Source organism: Theropithecus gelada, chromosome 11 (genome assembly GCF_003255815.1).
Source record: "Theropithecus gelada isolate Dixy chromosome 11, Tgel_1.0, whole genome shotgun sequence".
Lineage (NCBI taxonomy): Eukaryota > Metazoa > Chordata > Mammalia > Primates > Cercopithecidae > Theropithecus > Theropithecus gelada.
In genome coordinates, this window is record NC_037679.1 from 108,644,167 (window position 1) to 108,670,135 (window position 25,969).

General features: G+C 39.1%; 1 protein-coding gene across 1 annotated transcript in view; it reads right to left on the minus strand.

Moving 5' to 3' along the window:
* Window positions 1–25,969, minus strand: part of GUCY2C (guanylate cyclase 2C) — an 82,175-nt gene that overhangs the window by 17,311 nt on the left and 38,895 nt on the right. The window contains exons 12-19 of the mRNA XM_025403755.1: window positions 24,578–24,683; window positions 22,480–22,542; window positions 21,503–21,574; window positions 20,950–21,054; window positions 14,795–14,881; window positions 13,164–13,296; window positions 10,048–10,185; window positions 8,819–8,907 (exon numbers count right to left, since the gene is read on the minus strand). Of these exons, the coding sequence (XP_025259540.1) occupies window positions 8,819–8,907; window positions 10,048–10,185; window positions 13,164–13,296; window positions 14,795–14,881; window positions 20,950–21,054; window positions 21,503–21,574; window positions 22,480–22,542; window positions 24,578–24,683 (793 nt within the window). The remainder of the gene's footprint in view (window positions 1–8,818; window positions 8,908–10,047; window positions 10,186–13,163; window positions 13,297–14,794; window positions 14,882–20,949; window positions 21,055–21,502; window positions 21,575–22,479; window positions 22,543–24,577; window positions 24,684–25,969) is intronic.

Sequence of the window (25,969 nt, forward strand, 5' to 3'; positions counted from 1 at the left end):
CAAAGGGCAGTCGTAGATTTTTAAGCTCTTCAGGTGATTATAATGCACAGCTGCAGTAGAGAAGTGACATGGAGAAAAGGAGGTATGGAGGAAGAGGTAGGGAGACAGGAGGAAGCCCGTGGAAACCTCATCTTATCTGCTACCACCTGTTTGCAGCTTTTTTTGTTTGTATCAAAATGTGTGGTGAAGACCATTTGTCTTAAATAAAGTTTGTTTTTCAGTCTGTCTAAAAACAAGATCGTAAGTGACACTAGATGCAATCCCTGTCCCTGTACTTTGCCTGAACAATTCCCTGGGAAGGAACTAGAGCCGCGGTATAGCCTGTGGTTGCCAATATTCACCACTAGATGATGCTCCTGCCTTGGTAAGTCATCTGCTGACTCCCTTAGAGCAGTATAAGCAGAAACAACAAACAACTGGGCCGATCCAGTGCCACAGAGTGAAGTACTGTCAGCCCTGTCTCCATGGAGTCTGCATTCGGGATTCAACCAATGGGGATGGAAAATATTTGTAAAAAACAGGATGGTTGTGTCTGTATTGAACATGTACTGACCTTTTTTTTTCTTGTCATTATTCCCTAAACAATACAGTACCACAGACATTTACATAGTATTTACATCATATTAGGGATTATAAGCAATCGAGATAATTTAAAGTACATAGGATAATTTATGTAGGTTATATGCAAATAATATGCCATTTTATATCAGATCCTTACGCTGCTGTGGATTTTGGTATCCACAGGGGTTCCTGGGACCAATTCCCTGTGGACAGAGGGATGACTATACCGGGTGTTTCTGGGCATTGCTGAGTGATCTAGTTTCGACTCTGTATTCTATTGGCATCAGCTACTTGACATGAAATTTTATTCCTCATTTCTAATTCCAGAACTGTCCAACTACACAAATGAATTAAAGACGATGCTGTTTTAGCGAATAAGGTTTTAAATATTTGGATACACTCAGATTAGAAAAAAAGGGCTTGAGAAAGGATATGCTGATTGTGTGGAGGAATCCTGGAATTCAGAAAAGCAGGAGGAAAGAAAGGAATGAAGAAAGAAAGGAATGAGGCTAGGAGCAGCTGTATTTCAGAAAGTTGTATTTCAACATACTATTACTATTGAAAAAGAAAGGGAAGGGGAGAGGTAAAAATGGCCCACTCATGCCGTGCAGAGTCTGGCCATAAAACTCATCTGGCAGTGTCTTTGTAAATGGAAGGAAAATGTTTCTATTTTTATCCCACAAGGAAGAAAATATGTTTTTATTTAAAAATAAATATCTTAAAATACTTTACTCGCTATCTTCTTGGATTATTAAGGCTCGGGTAAAATGCTAAAAAGAAAAATAATTAGAAAATTTTCACAGGGCTTCAAGGCCTTTTTGAGGGACTATTTAAAAAGCAAATGTAAAGAGCTTTTGCTCCATTTCCTTCAGAGGAAGGATAAAATGAGTGAAAGTACATTTCTCTATTCTTTCTAGAAGTTGGCATATTTCCTTTTAAATCATTAGATGGTATTTATAAGTCTAGTAAGTATTACACATGCACACCTTGTTCATTGAGCTTATAAAAATTGAGAAGGACCCCTGCCTACTGAAGCCAGTGCCTGTACACACCACGGGGTGGCGTCTGAAGACAGGTCTGAGGACAGGTTCACCTGGCTCACTTGCACCCTCCCAGTGCTTCAGCATACCATGCAGGGGCCCTAGAGATCTCCTAGCCCAGTCCACCACTGTTGGCACCTGAGTACACCTTCTGGGGCCCACATAACCTGCTACTACCACCACAGCTGGTACCCACCAGCATATACCACTTGTGGACCTGCAGACTGGCCTGCCCAGCCTGTCACAGCCACTACCAACACCAGTGCAGACTGCTTGAGAACCAGAAGCTTGTCCTATCATGGCTACTTCCATTACTCATGCCATGCCTGCTGCCCAGGAACCCAGGAATCCACCCACCAGCCTAGGCCACTGCTGCTACTGCTGGCACCTGAGGAAGTTACTTGGAGGCCAAATAATTGATCTGCCTAGACCCACTAACATTGGTACCAGCATAAGCTGTCCTGGGGCCCAAGGACAGCTTATGCTGGCACCAGTGCCTCCAATGGGCCCTGAGGACCAGTCCACCTGGCATTCCAGTCTTCAACAATATGTCACCACTGCCTCCCCTAACAATGACATCCTAACCCACTAGGGAAATAACAGACCCATTGACACTGCTCACAGATGAGTAAATTATGTGGAGACTACACTAATGCATGCACCCAGAATCAAAGCCAAAGTGCCTCACCCAACCAGTACTATAGACACATCTTCAGGAAAAAAGTCTTCCCCTATGAAAGCAAATGTTAAAATTTGGAAGAAGTAATTGTTACACCAGATGCACAGATATCAACATAAAGACACAAGAAGTATGAAAAAGCAAGGAAATATGACACCTCCAAAGAAACACAGTAGTTCTGCAGTAACAATTTCCAATGAAAAGGAAATGAATAAAATTCTGGAAAAATAATTAAAAATAATATTAAAGGAGCTCAGTGAGATACAGGAGAATAAAGAAAAATAATACAAAGAAATTAAAAAAAAAACCTCAGGATATGAATGAGACATTTGCCAAAGAAATAGATAACATAAAAAAGAATAAAACAAACTCTGAAACTGAAGAATTCATTCAATAAAATACAAAATACATTAGAAAGCTTCAACAATATGCTAGATCAAGCAGAAGAATTTCAGAACTTGAAGACAGGTCTTTTGAAATAATTCAGTAAGACAAAAATAAAGACAAAATAACAAAAAAGAATGAGCAAAGCCTACATGATGTATGAGACACCATAAAGTGGCTAAATATTTAAAATTTTTTGTGTTCCAAAAGGTGAAGAGAAAATAAAAGGAATACAAAACCCATTTAACAAAATAATAGCAAGAGATTTAGACATTCAGATACAGGAAACTCAGAGATCCCCAAATAGATATAATTAAAAAAGATCTTCTGCATGGCACATTATAGTCAAATTGTCAAAAGTTAAAGAGAAAATTATAAAAACAGCAAGAAAAAAAGCGTCTGGTTACTCATAAGGAAACCCCCATCAGATTAACAGTGAATTTTTCAGCAGAAACCTTACAGGCCAGGAGAGAAGGGATGATGTAGTCAAAGTGTTGAAAGAAAAACCAAATTCCAGTCAAGGATACTATATCCAGCAAACTTATGCTTCATAAATGAAGAAGAAATAAAGGCTGTCCCAGACAAGTGAAAGCTAGAAAAATTTATCACCACTAGACCTCCCTTACAAGAAATACTTCGGGCGTCCTATGCCTGAAAGTGAAAGGATGACATCTACCACCATGAAAACACATGAAAGTATGAAACCCACTAGTAAAGCAATCACACAAAGAGGGAAGAGAAGGGCCTCAAATGTTACCACTACAGCAAATGAGAAACCATAATGATAAACAAGGGAAAGAAGGGAACAAAGGATGTATAAAACAACCAGAAATCAATTAATCAAATGAAAGGAATAAGCCCTTACATAATAATAACCTTGAATGTAAATGGATCAAAATTTTCACCTAAAAGATATAGACTGGTTGAATGGATTTTTTAAAATGACCCAACTATAGGCTGCCTACAAGAAACTCATCTTGTCTGTAAAGAAACATGTAGACTGAAAGTAAAGGGATGGAAAGATATTCCCTGAAAATGGAAACCAAAAGCAAGCAAGAGTAGCTATACTTATATTAGATAAAACAGACTTTAAGTAAAAATCTGTCAAAAGAGACAAAGGTCATTATATAATGATAAAGGACTCAATTCAGCAAGAGGATATAGCAATTCTAAACATATGCACACCCAACTTTGAAGCATACAGACATTTAAAGCAAATATTATTAGATCTAAATGAAGAAGTAGATTCCAAACTAATAATAGCTGGCGACTTCAACACTCCACTCTCAGCATTAAGCAGATCATAAAGACAGAAAATTAACAAACAAACATTGGATTTAAACTGCACATTAGAACAAGTGAACCTAACATTTACAGAACATTTCATTCAATAGCTAAACAATAAACATTCCTGTGTTCAGCACATGGAACATTCTCCGGGATAGACCGTATGTTATGACACAAAACAAGTCTCAACATATTTATAAAGAACCAGAGTTATATCAAATATGTTCTCAGGCCACAAGGGAATAAAAGTAGAACTCAATACCAGGAGGAACTTTGGAAACTACACAAATACATAAAAATTAAACAACATGCTTCTGAATGACCATTGAGTCAATAAAGGAATTAGGAGAAGTTTAAAAAAATTAAAACAAATGAAAATTTAAACACAGCATACCGCAACCTATGGGATACAGCAAAAGTACTGCTAAGAGAGAAGTTTATAGCAATAAATGCCTGCATCAAAAAAATAGAAAAATTTCAAATCTAACAAGGCACCTAAAGGAATTAGAAAAGCAAGAACAAACCAAACCCAAAGTTAGTAGAGGGAAAGAAATAATAAAGGTCGGAGTAGAACTAGAGAAAATAGAGGTTGAAAAAATAATACAAAGGATCATTGAAACCAAAAGTGTTTTTACAAAAAGATAAAGTCAATAAACCATTAGCTAGACTAACCAAGAAAAAAATGAGAAAAGATCCAAATAAACACAATCAGAAATTAGAAAAAGACATAAAAACTAGTTGCACAAAAACATGAAAGATTATCAGAGACTATTATGATCAACTATATACCAGCAAACTGAAAAATATAGAGGAAGTGGAGAAATTCTTGGATAAATGCAATCTACATAGATTGAACCAGAAAAAAATAGAATACCATAGAATACATGAACAGACCAACAATGAGTAATGAGACCTAATCACTAATAAAAAGTCTCCCAACAAAGAAAAGTCCAGAACTGGATGACTTTACTGCTGAATTATGCCAAACTACCAAAGAAGAACTAACACTAATTATCTTCAAACTATTCAAAAAAATTGAAGAATAGGGAATTCTCCCTCATTCTACAAGGCCAGCATTACCCTCATACCAAAACCAGATAAGGATACAACAAAAAAGGAAAACTGTGGGTCAATATCCCTGATGAACATAGATGCAAAAATCCCAAAAAAAAAAAAAAAAAAAACTACCAAACTGAATCTAACAGCACATCAAAAAGATAATATGCCATGATCAAGTGGGATTTATCCCCAGGAAGCAAAGATGATTTAATATATGCATATCAATAAACATGATACATCAACAGAATGAAGAAAAAAAGCCATGTGATCATCTCAATCGGTGCAGAAAAAGCATTTGATAATATTCAAGATCCCTTCATGATAAAAACTCTCAAAAAGCTAGACATAAAAGGAACATATCTCAACATAATAAAGGCCAGCTATATATCACACACCCACATAATAATAAAAGCCACATATTACAAACCTGTAAGTATCACACAGAATGAGGAAAAGCTGAAAGCTTTCCCCCTAAGAACTGGAACTAGACAAGGATGCCCACTTTCACCTCTCCTATTCAACATAGTACTGAAAGTACTAACCAGAGCAATTAGGCAAGAAAAAGAAAAGGCATCCAAATCGGAAAACAGGAGTCAAATTGTCCCTCTTTGCAGATGATATGATCTTACATCTAGAAAACCTAAAGACTTCACAAAAAAGCTCTTAGATATGATAAATTCAGTACAGTCAGAGGATTATAAAATTAACATACAGGCCGGGTGCGGTGGTTCACCCTTGTAATCCTAGCACTTTGGGAGGCCAAGGAGGGCGGATTGCCTGAGCTCAGGAGTTCAAGACAAGCCTGGACAACATGGTGAAACCCCGTCTCTACTAAAATATGAAAAAAAAAATTAGCTGGGCTTGGTGGCAGGTGCCTGTAATCCCTGCTACTTGGGAGGCTGAGGCAGGTTGCTTGAACCTGGGAAGCGGAGGTTGCAGTGAGCTGAGATCACTGCACTCCAGCCTGGGCAGCAGAGTGAGACTGTCTCAAAAAAAAAAATTTAAAAAATTAACATACAAAAATCAGTAGTGTTTTTATATGCCACCAATAATAAACTCAGCAGGAAAGAAATCAAGAAGACAATCCCATTTACAATAGCTACAAAAAAAAAAAAAAAACCCAAAAAACAAAAAAACCCACCTAGAAATAAATTTAACAAAGAAGGTAAAAGACCTCTACAAGCAAAACTACAAACACTGATGAAACTGAAGAGGACAAAAATAAATGGAAAGATATCCTATGCTCATGGGTTGGAAGAATTAACATCACTAAAATGATTATACTGCCCAAAGCAACCTATAGATTCAATGTAATCCTATCAAAATACCACGGTCATTTTCTCACAGAAATTGAAAAAACAATCCTAAAATCCATATGGAACCAAAAAAGAGCGCAAATAGCCAAAGCAATCTCAAGCAAAAAGAACAAAGCTGGAGGCATAACATTACCTGATTTCAAAATGTTCTATAAAGTTACAGTAACCAAAACAACATGTTACTGGCATAGGAACAGACACATAAACAATGGAACAGAATAGAGAACCCAGAAATAAATCCACACATTTACAGCCAACTGATTTTCAACAACGGCTCCAAGAACATACAATGGGGAAAGGACATCACATCTCTTCCCATATACAAAAATCAACTTAAGATAGATTTAAGACTTAAACAGAGGACCTGAAACTATGAAACTATTAGAAGAAAACATAGAGAAAAGACTTTAGGACATTGGTTTAGGCAAAGACTTTATGGCTAAGACCTCAAAAGCACAGGCAACCAAACCAAAAATAGACAAATAGGACTATATTAGACTAAAAGGCTTCTGCACAGCAAGGGAAACAACAGAGTGAAGAAACAACGTGTTGAATGGGAGAAAGTATTTGCAAACAATCTGACAAGGGTGATATTCCAAAATATACAAGGAACTCAAACAACTCAGCAGTTAAAAAAAATTCCATTAAAAAGTGGGCAGAACTCATGAATAAACATTTCTGTAAAGAAGATTTATAAATGACTACCAGGAATACAAAAAAATGCTCAACATCACTAATCATCAGGGAAATGCAAGTCAAAACCACAATGAGCTACCATCTTACCCCAGTTAGAATGGTTATTACTAAAAAGCCAAATAATAACAGATGCTGGCAAGGACGCAGAGAAAAGGGAACCCTTACACACTGTTGATTTGATGGGAATGTAAATTAGTATGGGTACTATGGAAAATAGGATAGAGATTTCTCAAAACACCAAAAATAGAACACCCATATGATCCACCAATCCCCCTGCTGGGTATTTATCCAAAGGAAGAGAAATCAGTGTATCAAAGGATGCCTGCACACTCACATTTATTGCAACACTATTCACAATAGCAAAGATACAGAATCAACTTAAGTGTCCATCAATGGATGAATGGAAAAAGAAAATGCGAGCTGTGTACACAATAGAACACTATTTAGCCATAAAAATAATGAAATCATGTCATTTGCAGCAACACATATGGAACTGGAGGTCACTATGTAAAATGAAAGGCACAGAAAGACAAATATCACATGTTCTCACTCAAGCAGGGGCTAAGAAAGTTGATCTCATGGAGGTGGAGAGAATAACGATAGCCAGAGGCTGGGAAGGGTGTAAGTAGGAGAGGAGATGAGTGAAGAGAGGTAGGTTAATGGGTACAAACATATAGTTAGAAGGAATAAGTTATAATGCTTGATAGCAGAGTAGGGTGACTACAGTTAACAACAATGTATTGTATATTTCAAAACAACTAGAAGAGAGGACTTGAAATGTTCCCAACACATACAAATGATAACTACTTAAGGTGATGGATCCCCTAAATACATGACTTGATCATTACACATTCTGTGCATATGACAAAATATCACATGTACCCCACAAATATGTACAAATATTATGTATCAATTTAAAAATAGAGAATGAGGTCAGGCGCAATGGCTCACACCTATTACGTAATCCCAGTGCTTTGGGAGGCCAAGGCAGGTGGGATTGCTTGAGGTCAGGAGTTTGAGACCAGCCTGGCCAACATGGTGAAACCCCATCTCTACTAAAAATACAAAAATTAGCGGGGCATGATGGCAGGTGCCTGTAGTCCCAGCTACTTGGGAGGCTGAGGCAGAAGAATTGCTTGAAGCCGGGAGGCCAGGGTTGCAGTAAGCCAAGATCCTGCCACTGCACTCCAGCTTGGGAGACAGAGCAAGACTCCATCTCAAAAACAAAAACAAAAACAAAAACAAACAAAAACATTAGAGAATGAGATGTGTGCTTTAGAAGCCAGATCATTCCTGAGTTGGGGAGTGGTGGAAGGGCATGGGGAATGTGGTAGGCTGAGGCTGGCTCCCAAAGACATGCTGCATCCTAATCCCTGGATCCTATGAATGCTACTTTATTTGGAAAAAAAGCCTTTGCAGATATAATTAAGTTAAAATTATTGAGATGAGGTGATTATTCTGTATTTTCTGAGTGGACCCAAATGCAATCACATGGGTCCTAATAGAAAGGAGATAGAGGGAGAATAGACAGAAGAGAAGCTGTGACCAAGAGGCAGAGATTGAATTGTGTGGCCGTAAGATAAGAAATGTTAATAGCCATCAGAAGCTTCTGGAAGAAGTACAGAATGGATTAGCCCCTTAGCTCTTCTGCAGGAAGTGTGGCCTTGCTGAGCACTTGATTTCGGACTTCTAGCCTCCAGAACTGTAAGTGAATAAATTTTTGTTGTTTTAATCCATTACATTTATGGTAATTTTTATAGCAGGCCAAGGAAACGAATATGGGAAGGTATACTCACTTCTAGCTCTTTTTCCTCTGCTGTTTCCAAGAATAAATCTGGGCGGAAGGGTTTCATTCCATTGGAATTTTCCACTCTGAAAATCTTCTCTGGTTGGGTGAGAAAATTTTAAATTACAAAGAAGAATACAGCATGAAGAAATGGAAGGAATTTCAACAGAAATCCAGTTGGTTCACTCCCCTGGATGGCTCTTAGCTCAGTGAGAGTGCTGCAGAGCCTAGATCAGCACTCAGTAGACAGGTGTTAATTCGATGAGGCACCCAGTGAAAAGGTCTCATCCCACTTATAACCAGAAGGTTACCTTAAGGGATAGGCTACTGGGTGGGGCACAGTGCCTCACACCTGTAATCCCAGCACTTTGGAGGCTGAGGTTGGGGGATCACTTCAGCTCAGGAGCTCAGTCTGGGCAACATGGTGAAACCCTGTTTCTACATAAAGTACGAAAGTTAGCCAGGCATAGCGGTGTGCACCTGTCATCCCAGCTACTTGGAAGGCTGAGCCAGGAGGATTGCTTGAGCCTGGGAGGCAGAGGTTGCAGTGAGCCAAGATCATGCCACTGTACTTACTCTAGCCTGGGGGCAAGAGAGCAAGATACTGTCTAAAAAAAAAAAAAAAAGAAAAAAAAAAAGAAAGAAAAGAAAAAAAGAAAAAAAATGCTACTGACCCTGTAAAACTCAGCTCAGGCACCACTGCCTTCAGTAGGCTTCTTCTGTTCATACTTTGACCCCACCCTCTCTACATCCCTTAGTCACCGTACTCCCCACCAACCAGTTAACAGTTAGCACATAATAAATGCTCAGTAAGTGAGAATTGAATGAATGGAAGGAAGCATTTTCCCCTGAGAGGACACGTGGCCAAAAACTATAGATCTACTCCTAGTGAGAACTAAACTATGTATGTCAACCTGTTAGAGTGTTCTAGTTTAGATGTTAAGCAGGTACATTCTCTTATTGGAATCAAAAGGAAAGAGGAGAATCGTAAAGGAAGATTGTTAACAATAATACCGACAATAATAACACCTGGCAGTGTATGTTGTCTTATGCTTTTCAGTGCACTCTAATATTTAATCTTCCTAATCCTCTTATAAAAATGTATAATGCCGATGATAAGTCATTAATTTTGCAGACGAAGGAATTGTGATGTGGTTACAAACAGATTAGGGTCTCAGTAAGCCTAGAAAGCAGGTTGGCTGACTCCCAGAGGGGGCACGTGAAGGGGTTTAGGTGTACCGTTCCGGTCTCGACAGCTCGAAGTGTAGAAGGTTTCTTTCCGCAGGATGATCTCCTGTGCGATGATCCCGTAGCTGTACACATCTCCTTTCTGAGAGACGTTGGCTTGGCGGAGGTGCTCTGGAGCTGTCCACAGGTCTGTAAATGCAGACATTGAGATTACAAAATTGAGCGGGGTGAGTGGCTCATAGGCCTCCAACCTACCTTTGCTCTCTAATTGCCTACACCGTCCACTCTATATATGGGTGATCGCTTATGAGTGGCCTTGAATTGATATGATTCCAAGTTTTTGAAAAATTTTGGCTAATACCGGTGATCAAAGAGAGAACACACACCTTTTAGACTAACTATGAAATGTTAGGATTTGGGTGAGGTCATATGGCAGTATGTTATTTAAAACTGCTAGGATTACAGCCTTGAAAACTCTCAAGGTTTACCTGGAATGGGGTCTGATTGTGGTAAATGCTCAGTAGATATATGTTGAATGAATACAGTAGAATATGAGAGGTTGAAGAATTTAGTAGTTTATGGGACATATGGAATGAACCTATGAAATCCTTTAAAATACAAATTTTGGCCCAGCACGGTAGCTCATGCCTGTAATCCCAGCACTTTGGGAGGCTGAGGCAGGCGGATCACAAGGTCAGGAGATTGAGACTAGCCTGGCCAATATGGTGAAACCCCGTCTCTACTAAAAATACAAAAATTAACCAGGCATGGTGGCGGGTGCCTGTAGTCCCAGCTACTCAGGAGACTGAGGCAGGAGAATAGCTTGAACCCAGGAGGCGGAGGTTGCAGTGAGCTGAGATGGCTCCACTGCACTCCAGCCTGGGTGACAGAGTGAGACTTCATCTCAAAAAAACAAAAAAATTTATGTATACTAAATATATTTTATTTAAATATTATAATTTATTATTTAATGTGTACATATACATATTTAAATATAAATTTACCAAAAGAAGATAAAGACAGTACACTAAGACAAAGAGACTATGACTGATATTTTCGTTTTTTTTTTTTTTTTTTTGAGACGGAGTCTCGCTCTGTCGACCAGGCTGGAGTGCAGTGGCCGGATCTCAGCTCACTGCAAGCTCCGCCTCCCGGGTTTACGCCATTCTCCTGCCTCAGCCTCCCAAGTAGCTGGGACTACAGGCGCCCGCCACCTCGCCCGGCTAGTTTTTTGTATTTTTTAGTAGAGATGGGGTTTCACCATGTTAGCCAGGATGGTCTCGATCTCCTGACCTCGTGATCCGCCCATCTCGGCCTCCCAAGGTGCTGGGATTACAGGCTTGAGTCACCGCGCCCGGCCATGACTGGTATTTTCTAGGCATAACATACTGGCAGCTTCCAACTCAGCTAGGGCCCACAGTGGCGTTTTTGTTGGTTCCCGCAGTATTCTTAAAAAAGTAATGCATGTAATTTAGTCACAGTTTACTCCTGTCCCTGCCACTCCCTAGTGTCTACATCTAGTTCACTCACTTCACATGAGTGCAATGCTGTATTTAGCTCCCATAGATACTCAAGTTTTGAATCTTTATTACACATCCTATTTAGTAATAACAGGGGCATGCAATTAATTTTTCTTCAACATGCTTCGCAAATTTTTCGGGATCACCTTACTCCTTATAAACTTTCTCAGACTTGTCTTCACCAGTTTCAATGAAACCTGTATAGATTCGTGTTGTTAGGTGCAGTAACATGTTTATGATGATGCACATTTTCCTTATTTGGTTCTCTGTCCAAATGTACATCACCTTTTTGAATTTATGTCTTGTGAATTTTTGTGACTTGTGATTCATGTCCAGTTGATCGTAAAGGTTAGAGGTTGTAGAAAAGGTAAGTAAATCTACTTATGCTAAAATTTCAGGTAACCGACACCATAGGTAGGTAGGTATAAGTGAGTGCTGTTCAAGATGATAGGATTTGACTTGTAATTTATCTGATTTTTGTCATGCTGGGTTATCTGATGATGATTTGTACTACTATGTCATGAACGATGCTTGGCACACAGGTCTTCAATAAGAAATTACTGGATTGAGTTCAATATTATATTACACTTTACATGATGTGGATGTAGGGACAGAATTGCAATTTTTCTTTTATTAAGGAAAAACGAAAGGATCGCAAAGTTGAATTAGAAATATAATTTAGTGTTTGGATCTAGGTAGTATTTCTTTTTTTTTTTTTTCTGGAGACAGAGTTTTGCTCTTTTTGCCCAGGCTGGAGTGCAGTGGTGCGATCTCGGCTCACCGCAACCTCCGCCTCCCGGGTTCAAGCGATTCTCCTGCCTCAGCCTCCTGAGTAGCTGGGATTACAGGCATGCGCCATCACCCTGGCTAATTTTGTATTTTTAGTAGAGACGGAGTTTCTCCATGTTGGTCAGGCTGGTCTTGAACTCCCGACCTCAGGTGATCCACCTGCCTCAGCCTCCCAAAGTGCTGGGATTACAGGCGTGAGGCACCGTGCCCGGTTGATCTAGGTAGTATTTCAAGGCAACGTGAGTGCTAGATATCTGAGTCTGTTTAACTGTGAGTCATAGTAAATGTTCAACATGAAAAGCCCTTTATACTTTACAACTCTGTTTTCTTTATGTTATCTTTTTTGACTCTCACCACAATCCTGCAAGAGGTAAGAATATATTTTACTGGTTAGAGTTTTTTCCTTAATATTTCTTATTGCCACAGATAAATGAATGATGTCTCAAATGGAAAGTCGGTCCTCTGGTTTGTACTCTACCTTCTTGGACAAATCTGAGTCTCAGTGCTGTCCTCCATAAAGGAAAAAGGTTAAATTAGATGATGTCTAAGGTCTTTTCCTGCTCCAACCTTCTGTATTTTTTTCACCTAGTTCAAATCCTACAAGCCATTAAGTTATTCATGATTTCTCAGTGATATCAAGGGACACATGGATGAAGGAAATCCACAGAGGACATTTGTTTAACTCAGGAAATACTTGCTGACTGACAAGTGGGAAGGTCTGGAGAATGAGCCAGCTGTTGTCTCTTGTGGCTTTAAGTGCTTATCTTCTGATCAGTATTACAATTTCCTGACCATGCTACATGGGTTTGAAAAAAAAAATCAGTTAGGTAACTAGTGAACACTTCATTCATTACAGACCTTTTTTTGGAGGTAAAATGGAATTGCAGCCAAAATCAGTGATCTTCACCACCATTCTACTGTCCACTACGCAGTTGGTAGATTTCAGACGACCATGGACTTCTGTCTTACTGGAGTGCAGATATGACATTCCCTGTAATTTTTCAGATGATAGAAAAACCGAAATGTGACACACTTCAGCTGCTTCATTATTTTAAAGAAAAAAGTGACATTTGGAAACCATTTCAGCAGACAGTCACACCATCAGGTTTTAATTTTAGTCCCACTATTTTTACTTTAATGTTACTGAAGCCCTAATATTTGCCTACACATTATATCTCGTTTAAAAGTCTGTTTAAATGACAGAGTAGAAGGGAATTGTCTAAAATCTCTGCTTAAGTAGTTGTATATAATATGAGGCAAAGGGTTGATTTTTTTTTTTAAGTGTTTCTACTTACCACCGTGACCCTGGGTAGGTCTCTGGTCCTTTTTTACATGAACTTAAAATAAACATACAAATAATAGTGCCTTGTCTTTCCAAAGGGGCAGGGGTGCCAGGCTAGATTATTTCCTAAAGTGGAACTGGTTTCATCCTATTTTGAAACAATGTTTCATTCATTCTGTTTCAAAAGGGGAAGCCTAGCCCCTTGCAATGGCTCAGGCCTGTAATCCCTGCACTTTGGGAGGCCGAGCTACTCGGGAGGCTGAGGCAGGACAATCACTTGAACTTGGGAGGCTGAGGTTGCAGTGAGCTGAGATCGCACCACTGTACTCTAGCCTGGGGGACAGAGTGGGACTCCGTCTCAAAAAAGAAAAACAGAGGAAGCCTGTTTTTGGCTGATGTGCTTCTCTCTGGTGGTTAGAGGGTGTCTCAGCTGAAGCTGGTTTGCAGCCTGGATCATAGGAGTGAAATGTGTGTGGCAAATCGATTTTCGTAACGCATTTTTCAAACTGATTCTGAACCCATATAACTTTCAGATGGGTTAAGACTGTATCAAACAGCTTCCTCTCATAACCAACTTTTCTTCATTCTTGAATGAGGCCCTGGTTACTCATGTCCACTTCTGTTTTCCTATCACGTCTGAAAATACACATGTCCACATTTATTATTGATTCCTGCAAGATGGTTTCCTGTACTTAATATTTTCTCTTATAAAGTTGAGGATTCAGTTGTCTTTTTTATTTTTGAAATGGAGTCTCACTGTGTCACCCAGGCTGGAGTGCAATGGCTCCATCTTGGCTCACAGCAACCTCCATCTCCTGGGTTCAAGCAGTTCTCCTGCCTCAGCCTCCCAAAGTGCTGGGATTACAGGCTTGAGCCACTGCGACCAGCCCAGTTGTCTTTCTCGTAGTTTTATATGATTTCGATTTCTGGAAAATCTATGAAACTGCGTGCCCCACACACAGACTACAAAGAATATAATAACATAATAATAACTGATGTATATTGAACATTTCCTTATACCAGGTCTTGTTATAAGCACGTGCATTATTTCACAAAATCCTCACAACCTAAAATCCTACAACCCTATGACATAGCTATTATTATCATTTTACAGATGAAGAAACCAATGCACAGAAGGTTGAATAACTTGTTAGATCTGTTTTCTTATATTTAATTTTCATATTTTCTGTGTGTGTGTTTCTCTTACCTTAGCAATGTCATACAAGACAGAGATCTTAAACTCCCAATCCATGAATGTGCCATCAGGGTAGGAAATTGTGTCATTTAAAACTTCCTGAATAGGAAAAAAAGAAGAAAAGTTGCAAGAAAGGATATTATGGAGAGACTATTATGAAACAAATAATGAACTTCAAATTATGAGACCTTAGGATCAGGAACAAATTGGAATTCCACTGTCTGGGTTTTCATGAACCTATTTTTGTTTTCTTTTCTGCATAAGAAGCATTGGGTGGTTTTTGCCACCTGGATATGAGCAGGAGGTACCCATAGCACCCCAAATTTCAGTTCTCCCATCAGACAGATGTAGAGGAATAAGCAGCAGGCCAGGAGACTGCTTAACAGGTGACTGCCCTGCGTGTTCTGTCTCATCTAAATTGGACCCATGTTTTAAAACAGGCAATTGCTATAAGAAAATTCCTTCATTAAGCTTGTGTTTGTACTCACCTAATCAGTTACATAAATTGGCTTAATTGCTTTTATTTTTAGAGTTTACTAAGTCCTCTCTCAATAAGAGAGATCTTGGATTTTTTTGTGAATTGTATGACCTGGGATTTTTTTTTCTTTTTTTTGTTTGTTTTTGAGACAGAATCTTGCTCTGTGGCCCAGGCTGGTGTGCAGTGGCACAATCTCAGCTCATTGCAACCTCTGCCCCCAGGGTTCAAGCGATTCTCCTGCCTTTGCCTCCTGAGTAGCTGAGATTACAGGTGCATGCCACTATGCCCAGCTAATTTTTGTATTTTTAGTAGAGATGGGGTTTCACTACATTGGACAGGCTGATCTCGAACTCCTGGCCTCAAGCAGTCTGCCCGCCTCAGCCTCCCAAAGTGCTGGGATTACAGGCGCAAGCCACCACACCCCGCCTATACCTGGAATTTTCAAGTCACTGTTTTAATATGATGATGGTTCTACAAAGTTGCAGGATTTTAATTAAGCTAATACGTAACTGTTCTTCACGGTAGAACTTTAAACAGGACTCTAACTGATAGCAATAGTTTCTTATTTTAGGAAAAAGCCCAATTTGATTTTTAATTTTAACTCAGGCACCGTACCAAGAATTTCCAAGGAGGGGTCTGAAGTCCTTAATCATTTCAGGTAAGGCTGGTTGGGCTGTGGTACCAGGCCAAGTTGATGGAGGGGAGTTATGGGCAGACAGATTCTTTTCTATGCCTTCTCTCCCTCTAGCTCACCATTCACCCATCCTACCCTGTTCTCATCTGCCAAATTGTAAAAAGCATATTATTCTGTTTTGATGATAAAAGGAATACATGTTTACTATACAAAATGTGAAAAAATTATACAATATAAAAAGGAAGAATATAAAATTATGGCTAATTGCACCATCTAATTTATTCTCATTTTGGTATTTTCTTCTAGTTTTCTTTAATGTAGATATGGAAAGTATATGTAATAAATATTATAAACGTGGGATCGTAATGTATATGCAGATTTATATGTTTTTTTCTGAGCAATTTTAATAGGTGACCTGCATGTTTGTTTTTTAAAATTATTGAGTGTTATCTCTAGAGCAGGGACTGTGTTAGTGCTGGGATTATAAGGGACCTGTTAAAGTGTGCACAGTCTGGTGAAGGAAACTGACATTCATAAAACAATCAGACCAATAAACATAAAATTATCACTGTGATAAGTGCAATGAAAAATTGCCTAAAATCTGGGAATTTGACCCCTAAAATCTGGGGTTTGTTATAAAGATTAAATATGGCTTCCTTCAGGAAATGGCTGTTGAGCTGAGATCAAATGAAATAGGGAGCCAAGAGTTTTGGGAAGAGGTAACAGCAAGGGAAAAGAACCTTTTGTGGAAAAGAGAATGGAAAGGTCCTATTATCTCAGCACCCATTTTTTAAATTACCCTTCTTTAGTTATATTTGTTATACACTTAATGGTATTCCTGGCCCATATGTTTTTCTTCCATAAATCATTTGCTTGTTCATGAGCTGTCACTACACTGCCTTGATTATAATAACTTTCTAGTAAGTGGCCTCTTCATTCTCTTTTTCAAAACTGTTCTGGTTATTATTGCTCATATATATGTGTGTGTGTATATATATGTATTTCTGATGATCTCTGTTAATTAAGAAAAGTCTTTGCCTTCGATTGCAAGTTCGTTTTCAGAAGAATTTATACATTTTCAATGTGAATTTGTCGGTATAGGGTGTTGGTAAACTGACTCTGTATTAGCAACAGCCCTGATTTATAATATGCTTGCTGAGTACGATGTGAAATATTTCCACCCTGAATGATTTCAGCTTCCAAAGCTTTAACACTGACTGGTAAATTCTTGAATAACTTAACAGTCAGCTCTGAGCTAGTACCAGCCAGTTCCAGCACATCATTGATTCCTATCTAAGAACCTGACTGAGTTCTGTTAAGATTTATTTAATGTCTTAGAAAACTTTCAGTGTTCTTAACTGATTCTTTGCATTTCACGTTGCGTATTTTCAAATAAATATTTTTGTTAAAAATATTAAGGAGGATTTTTCGAGTTGTATTTTCTGACCAATTACATGATATACACATTATATATGTAAATTATTTTCTATATACTTATTTTGTTTCTGGTCATCATATAAATTTCTTATAATTTTTAGTATTTGAGGCTTTTGCATTTTCTAGGTAAACAATCATATCTTTATATTTATTTATTTATTTGAGATGAAGACTCGCACTGTTGCCCGGGCTGAAGTGCAACGGTGGGATCTCGGCTCATTGCAACCTCCACCTCCTGGGTTCAAGCAATTCTGCTACCTCAACCTTCCAAGTAGTTGGGATTACAGGTGGCCACCATCATGCCCCACTAATTTTTTGTATTTTTAGTGGAGACGAGGTTTCACTGTGTTGGCCAGGCTAGTCTCGAACTCCTGACCTCGTGTCCCGCCCCCTACTCCCACCTCTGACTCCTAAAGTGCTGGGATTACAGGCATGAGCCACCGCACCTGGCCTCATCTTTAAATTAAAAAAGAAAAAAAAATCTATTGCTTTTGTGAAAGTTGTCAAAATCAGAATGGAGTCGCAAATGTTGAAAAAATCCTGACACATACAGCTAGAAAAGGCCATGAAAAACAGAGTTGTCATGCTTGTGTACTTCATAACAAAAACTATCACAAAAGACTCCACAGAAACCTCAACCTTCCACAAAGGCCGTCGCAACCTCACACACAAAAAATACTTATACAAGGACATCTGCTCAACATCTGCCTGTCCAACCTCTGACTGGCATCATCCTTGCTAGTGATCTTTGTAACACAACAATTATGTAATCCTCTTTGTTTTTTTTTTCCCCTTAAAATCCTTTGTCTTCCTTTATCTCTCTGAATATGCACATAATTTATGATGGCATATGTATTCCCATTACAGTGTTCTTTTCCAAATAAACATCTTTCTTTTAGAGAGCCACTCTCTGTTTGTTATTTATCTTGACACCTTCCAATAACCGTGTATCTTATTCCTGTTTCATGCATTAGTGCTTTGGTTAGAACTTTCAGAAGTTAACTAACAGTAGTAAAGGGTGCGGCTAGGGAGTCTTTGCATTAATAGAGATGAAGTCAGTTGTTATTTTATGATAGACAGTCTTTGCAATGTTAAGAAAGTATTGTTTTATTTCTAACTCTACAGGAGTTGTTATTATGGGGGAGCCTAAGAATATTTCTGAAATGAGGTCTGGGAATTCTCTGGCATATCACCATTTAATTGTTGTTTTCCTTGTTGAGAACAGGAAATTCTGGTATTAAATCTGGTATCCTCTTCCCTGAGCTATGGTTTCACAGCTTCATTCCATGCAGGTCTTACTCTAACGTCATCTTGCCAGAGAAGTCTTCCGTGGCTATCTTATCTTAAGTAGCATAACTCAGGTATGTTTGAAAGGAGGTTATTATAAATAACAAAAGAGCTTTTCTCACCCCCACCACCCAGTAACAACAGGTTTTAGGAACCAAGAATGAAGACAAAATGTATTTCTTACTATGTCACAATATCACATTAATAGCCATAGAAGAAATGATAATTCCCATAGAGAGAATACCAAAGTCAGCTTAATTCTTCTAATGTTGAAGTTCAGTAAAAATAATTCTCATTATCTATATAAAAACTATTTTCAAGTTAAACAAACACATGAACATACTCCAAATTCATTTAACATTGAACAAAGTTAGCATGAGATTGAAACTAAAATCTGACCAAAGGCTAACTGTAGTTGTGAATACAGAGGAAAAAACATAATAAAAGAAATGCTAAGCCAGTTGTATATACAAAAAGCATAACACAAACAATTGGATATAGTTAATTCTATGAATGGAACAATATTATTATAATGTACCAAATCAAAAGGTCATAGGAGAAAAACCACATCAGTGTTTTAATGGATGATGAAAGTGATCATTTTAATTGATACTGATCAAATAAATACACATTTCTAGGAATAACAATAACTATTTCACATCTTTCAGAATTAGAAATATTTTTCACATGAGGTCTAGACCACACTCTCATTTAATTTCAATGAGACAGAAATTTTAGAATACTAATTAATAGAGCCTGGTCAAAGGGTTTCACATGGCTTATTATTGCCTGAAACTGATTCAGAATTGGTCTAATTAAATTTTTTTTTGGAAACAGATTTCATGATTATATCGCTTCTGAAAGTTTCCCTTTTTAAAGATTATAATTTAATAGTCGTGAAGTATTCTTTCACAATTAAAACATCTTTTCACTGCTTTTTTATTCTCAATTTTGTGTATTTGCATGTTTGTTTTAAAAATAATATCTAGAAATGAAAGGCTTGTGTGTTTTAATAATTTTGTTTTTTAAGTTGCAAGTGCATTTTAAAATCCTATCCTATTTTATTTGATTTATAATGATTGATATTTAATAGCTTCCTTTCCTTATGTTATAGTTATTCTTCTAAATTTTGCATTGGATACTTAAATTGTTTATTATTGTTATTATTTATTTTATTATTATTTTTTTGAAACGGAGTCTCACTCTGTTGCCAGGCTGGAGTGCAGTGGCACGATCTCAGCTCACTGCAACCTCTGACTCCCTGGTTCAAGCAATTCTTCTGCCTCAGCCTCCTAAGTAGCTGTAATTACAGGCACACACCACCACGCCCAGCTAATTTTTGTATTTTTAGTAGAGACGGGGTTTCACCGTGTTGGCCAAGATGATCTCGATCTCCTGACCTCATGATCCGCCTGCCTCGGCCTCCCAAAGTGCTGGGATTACAGGTGTGAGCCACGGTGCCCAGCCTTGTTTATTATTTTTTAAGAACTTCTACCTTAGCACCATTTTCCTCTTTGATCTTAATTCTCCTGGCCAGCTGCCTGCTCAAGATTTCTCTACCACATTCCATTACGCTAGTCCCTCATGGGCTTGCTTTCCCTTCTGCTATACAGCAAATGAATTCTCAAAGTGCTAAATATAGTTAATGGCTTAATGTGTCACTTTTTCCTTATACCACTGTTACATTTCATAGGGATTAATACAGAGAAGAGCCCTCAGATGTCAGAATAACAAGCATGAAAGAATTTTTAAAAGAAATAGTAACATTTAGGGCTACGATTTTTTCTTGGAGGGTAGATTTGAGTTTATACTGCATAGTGTGAAAGCTAATATTCTCGCTTTTTATCTTAGTTTCTCTGTTTGCTTTGGACTTGCTCAGTCCAAATACCTGACCTCATCTGGCAAGTCCTGGATGATTCTTAGTCCAAGAGTGGAGTAATAATTTGGACAGCAGCAGAACCAAGAACGATGACCAAGTCTTCTAATGCTTATTTGGTGCTAACATAATGATTATCCATTTCTCTTTTAGTACAAAAGCAAGTATTCATGTAAAATAAAATGTATTTGGAGGTAATCACTCATTTTTCCACTTCCATTCTCTGTTTACTCCCCTCCCTAAATCTATTATCTTTTTCCTGAATTTTTTTTGGGCTTGTTTATAAAAACATAGTAAGACTGAAAAAATCTCAGAAAAAGTCTGGAAAGCTTGTGATCCCACCAACTTTCCATGATAACGCTTTAATATTATTTTACTCGATAAATATTTTTATTTAAAGTCCTGCTGAATATTTTAATATGATTAGAACATTGGAAATGACCATGGTTTCTTACCCGGAGGGATCCTCTCTCACAGTATTCTATCACCCCGAAGATCATGGTATCAAGTTTCACGGTGCCATAGAACTTGGTCAGGTTGTAATAGTCAATCTGAAGCAACTAGAAGAACATATTTGTTTACAAAGCAAATTAGGCAGAACAGGGTGCCAAAGTAAAAATTAATATGCCAATAAAATGTATTTTCTTTCAGATCTATGAGAAGATGTGTTGCTCTTAACAAATTGAATGTCAGTACCCATTGCTTATCACACATTATATTAATCTCATTCAACAACCTTTCCTTTGTCAGTAAGAGGCCTTGAGTACAAACTTTACTTTCAAATAGTATCAGGTCCACTTTCTAGGAAAGACTAGTAGATTTCCAGAATTTTTTATGCCATCGACCTCACTTGCCAATATCTCTTCGTAGAATTTTCAACAAGAAATATAGTCACCATTTCTTGGCCTGAGGGCTTCTCTGTCAGCCTCTTACTCCACGAACAACCTCAGTGATTAGAAGAAATGGAGTGAAGTTATTTCTCAAGAGTTTGAAGTAAGGGCTACATACCTTGTTCAATTCTATCTTCTGTTTTTCAGTGAAATTACCATCATTGTGCTTGAGATCTTTGAGAATCACTCGCTGCAAAAATCAATGAAATTTAGGAGACACTGTTGTGGTGTAACTTGTTACATGCATATTATAACAGTTTGTGTGTCTCACTAGACTGTAAACTTTTGAGAACAGTGACAGTATTTGATTGATTTTTTTTTTTTTTTTTTTTTAAAGACAGAGCCTTGCTCTGTTGCCTAGGTTGGAGTGCAGTGGTGCAATCTCGGTTCACTTCAACCTCCGCCTCCCAGGTTCAAGCAATTCTCATGCCTCAGCCTCCCCAGTAGCTGGGACTACAGGCATGCACCACCATGCCCCCGGCTAATTTTTGTATTTTCAGGAGAAACGGGGTTTCGCCATATTGGCCAGGCTGGTCTCGAACTCCTGGCCTCAAATGATCCACCCGCCTCAGCCTCCCAAAGTCCTGGGATTAGAGACATGAGCCATTGTGCCGGGCCTTGATTGATGTTTGTATCCCTGGTGCCTAGTACCTGGGATATGGTAAGTTCAGTCTTGAATGTTTCTTTAAGAATGACTAAATGGAAGGAAGGCAGGCAGAAGGGAGGGAGGGAAGAAGGAAGGATGGAAATAAGATGCAAAGCTCTCATATGAGATTGTTGTATTTCTCAGCAATGAGCCAAAATATAATACTAGGGTTGCCCTCGACTACTCTGAATATCTTTTATATTTCATTTTTCTGCCTACACTCCACCCTTCCCCAACATTCTATTTGTCTTCCATTTTCCCCAGGATTGTGAGTTTTGTAACCCTAGAAGCAGGGCCCTGGCCACCCCTGTGAAGCTCTAAGAACAGCCCTTGGGAACAGACTGGGCACTCCCATCATTGTGATACTGACATCAGGGGCCGGGGCAACCAGGGGTCAGAAGGCCCCGAGCATACCCCAGTGGAGAGTTCAGAGAAGTGGGAGACGTCACCTTTTTGTCGTATTTGCATTGTCGTAGTCTCTGGATTGTATCTCGTCTTTTGTCATCATCGATCTGGCACAAGAAAAGGCTAATTATTCCAGAAACTCCATATCTCTTCCCTCCTTTGAGTTTACTGTCCCAAAGACTTATTTCCTTAGCCAGATGACTCATTCATTCTGATGAACGAATAAAATCTGTACTCATACACATTTTGTACAGAAACTGACAAGAAATAGATGAATTATACTTCTAGGAATATTTAGATTTTAAGAAAACATACAGAGACACATGTTTTGGGCTTACTCCAAAAGAGAAAATATGAAATATGGGGTTTTGAGGCAGTGGGGGGTTGCTTGAGGAATGACACCAAGGCTGGACTTGTGCAGAGGTGGCGCGTGTGGGAGCCCATCGGGTGCTGTACAGAGACAGAGGTGCACACGCTCCTTCTGAAAGTCCCCTCTCCTCTTCCTAGTGTGATATTAAATAGACAGGAGACCATTGGCATGAGACTGTCTTTGTATTATGAGTTCCTATAAATGGCAGACCTAACTTAGTATATAGGCAAACTGAAAACTGATCTGGGAGTCTATTTTTGTAACAAATGGCTCGATTTCAGCCAATCACAGGCAGCTAACTGAACAGACCATGCCCAAATAAAGCAAATGCCTAGCTGTAACCAATCAAGTTATTTGTGGACTTTACTTCCTTGTACAACCTATGAAAGCTCACTGCCCATGCTGCGGGGTGGAGCTTTCTGAATCTCTTTTGGTTTTGAGTGCGACACAATTCATGAATCACTTTTTGCTCAAATAAATTCTATTTCGTCTGTCCAGAAGTCATTTAGGTCAACAAATTCTCTCTTTGGAAATTCAGTAGTCTTAAGGTTGTTTATACCTGACTGTGAATTACTGTTAAATTGATTTCATCCTGACACTTAGCTGAGACAGATTGGTCTTTGTGAATAGAATTTTTCTGTTGGAGGTTCAGCAGGAGGAGGGTCACATTGGAGCATGTCATATTTCTGAAAGAAGGGAAGACCTGGTCCATGGATAGATATGAGGGGATCGGAGCCATTAGAGGGCAGCACGCAGGACTTGGAGAGGAGGGTCAAGAGCTGGTAGAGAGGTTCCAGAGACAAACTTAGACCAAATGCAATTATATTTCTGCTGATTTTAAGCAAGGAAGCATCTCAAATCACACTACACTATCAGTTTGGCCCTAGTCTGAAGGAGTCCACGAATTCCCATCTGTGGAGGTCCTGGGTCTCCATATTCTCTTAATATGCTTTGGTATAAAAGCTAGGATAATTATATGGTATATGGAATGTGTTACAATCTCAGGCTTTGCAGTTAGACAGACTGGGTTTAAATTGTAGCTGTGTTCCTGGAATTTCCGCCCTGCTACTTCACAGTGTTCAGGAGAAGATGAAATGGGTTAATGCATGTGGTGCATTATAAGTGCTCAGTAAGTGTTAGCTATTATTACTTACAGTAATCTTACTCATTAGTTGCATGTGTCCCTGCACTGTTTCTTAATCTTTTGTCCTTCAATTTCCTCATCAGCAAAATTATGATGATAAAGCTTAATTTTGGGTTCCTGGAGTAGGAGGAGTAGATGAGACAGCACAGATCCTGCATTGACTGTGCTAAATGGAGTAAGTTATTATTGGCTGCTGCTATTTCCTGGTTGAAGGTGAATGTGAGCAAATATAAGCAGAGGAGGCCTCTTTCTTCAGGAATGAGTAAGACAAGTCATAGGTCCTTAGTACGGATAGATTAGCATCCAAGGATTAGGGGAACTCAAATGCTCTGCCCATTCCTACATCCCTTCCATGGCAAATTCCCTTTATGTGTATTTCTCTTCTGGGTCAGATGCAGAGAATGAGAACACACCATATCTCAGCCTCCAGGGAGTGCTCACTGGATTAACTAGCTGACATGTAGGAGAATGGAGAAACAAGGGGAAGGCAGAGAGTTGAAAATTAGAAAGCACCTAAGTCTTGCTTTCTAGAACAACTATCCCTACTTGGCACATATCCTGCAATGCTAAGTCTTGTCAAATACCTGGCAAATTGCGCCCATTCTTCAACAAGTAAGGTAGGCTTTACCTTCAGGCTAACGTGATTGGTCTCATTGGTCTCCAGAGGAAAGATATTTTCAGGAGGAATGTGGGACCATTTTTTCTGACGAAGTTCATAATCTTTTTTATATTTTCTGTGAAAGGAATAAAGCCGGTCAATAGGTTTTTCTTAGTATCCACGCCATTCAGCTTCTGAAGACTGGGAGAAGTTTAGAACCCTGGTATGCTCAGGTAGATGTGCGTGGGGGAAGGTAGCCCAATGACAGAACACCATGTTCTCCAAACTGAAAAGTGCTCACTGCCAGTGGACCTGCAAGGGTTTCTGATGGGCTTTTACAGCAGTGGCCCTCAACCTTTTTGACACCAGAGACTGGTTTCCTGGAAGACAGTGTTTCCATGGAGGTGGTAGGGGGTGGTTTCAGGATGAGACTGTTCCACCTCAGATCAGGCATTAGATTCTCATAAGGAGCATGCAACCTAGATCCCCCGCATGCGCAGTTCACGATAGGGTTCACGCTCCTATGAGAATCTAATGCCCTGACTGATCTGACTGACAGGAAGGGTTGCTCAGGACGTAATGCTCGCTCACCCGCTGCTCACCTCCTGCTGTGCGGTCGGTTCCTAACAGGCCATGGACTGGCGATTGGGGACCCCTGTTTCCTAGTCTTTCTTTTCTTTTCGCTTCACTTTCCCAGGTTTTTCACTAAGGCAGTCGTTCACGATAGTAAAGGATTTAAACTCATGACATAGAAGGAGTTAGGAAAAAATATAGGAAACAAATGTAAAGTTGGTAACGATGACAGGCAAAAATGTTAATTTTTAAACCACCAGAGAATACACCAGATCCCTAAATAAGCCAGTTCCTCTTACCCATCTGTGCCTTTTCAAAAAATATGTTTAAAGAAAATGGAAAAGTACAGAGAAAATGTAACAACACCTATCTCAACTACAAAATGTTAAGAATGTATAGTTTCCTTCAGATAGTATCGGTCCCCAGATAGTGTAGGTTGGGGATTAGGCCCCCAACCTCTGGGCTGCCAACTGGTGGTGGTCCATGGCCTGTTAGGAACCAAGCTGCACAGCCGGAGGTGAGAGGTCAGCATTACCACCTGAGCTCCGCCTCCTGTCACATCAGCAGTGGCGTCAGATTCTTATAGGAGCGTGAACCCTATTGAGAACTGCACATGGGAGGGATCCAGGTTGTGCACTCCTTATCCTTATGAGAATCTAACTAATGCCTGATGATCTGAGGTGGAGCAGTTACATCCCGAAACTCCCCCCACCCCCAAAAATTGTTTTCCACGAAACCAGTCCCTGGTGCCAAAAGGCTGGGGACTGGGTATAGATGAAGCAGAATTCTTGGGCTATAGAGGATTTGCACTTTCAACTTTACAGATATCACCAAATTGCTTCCCAAAGC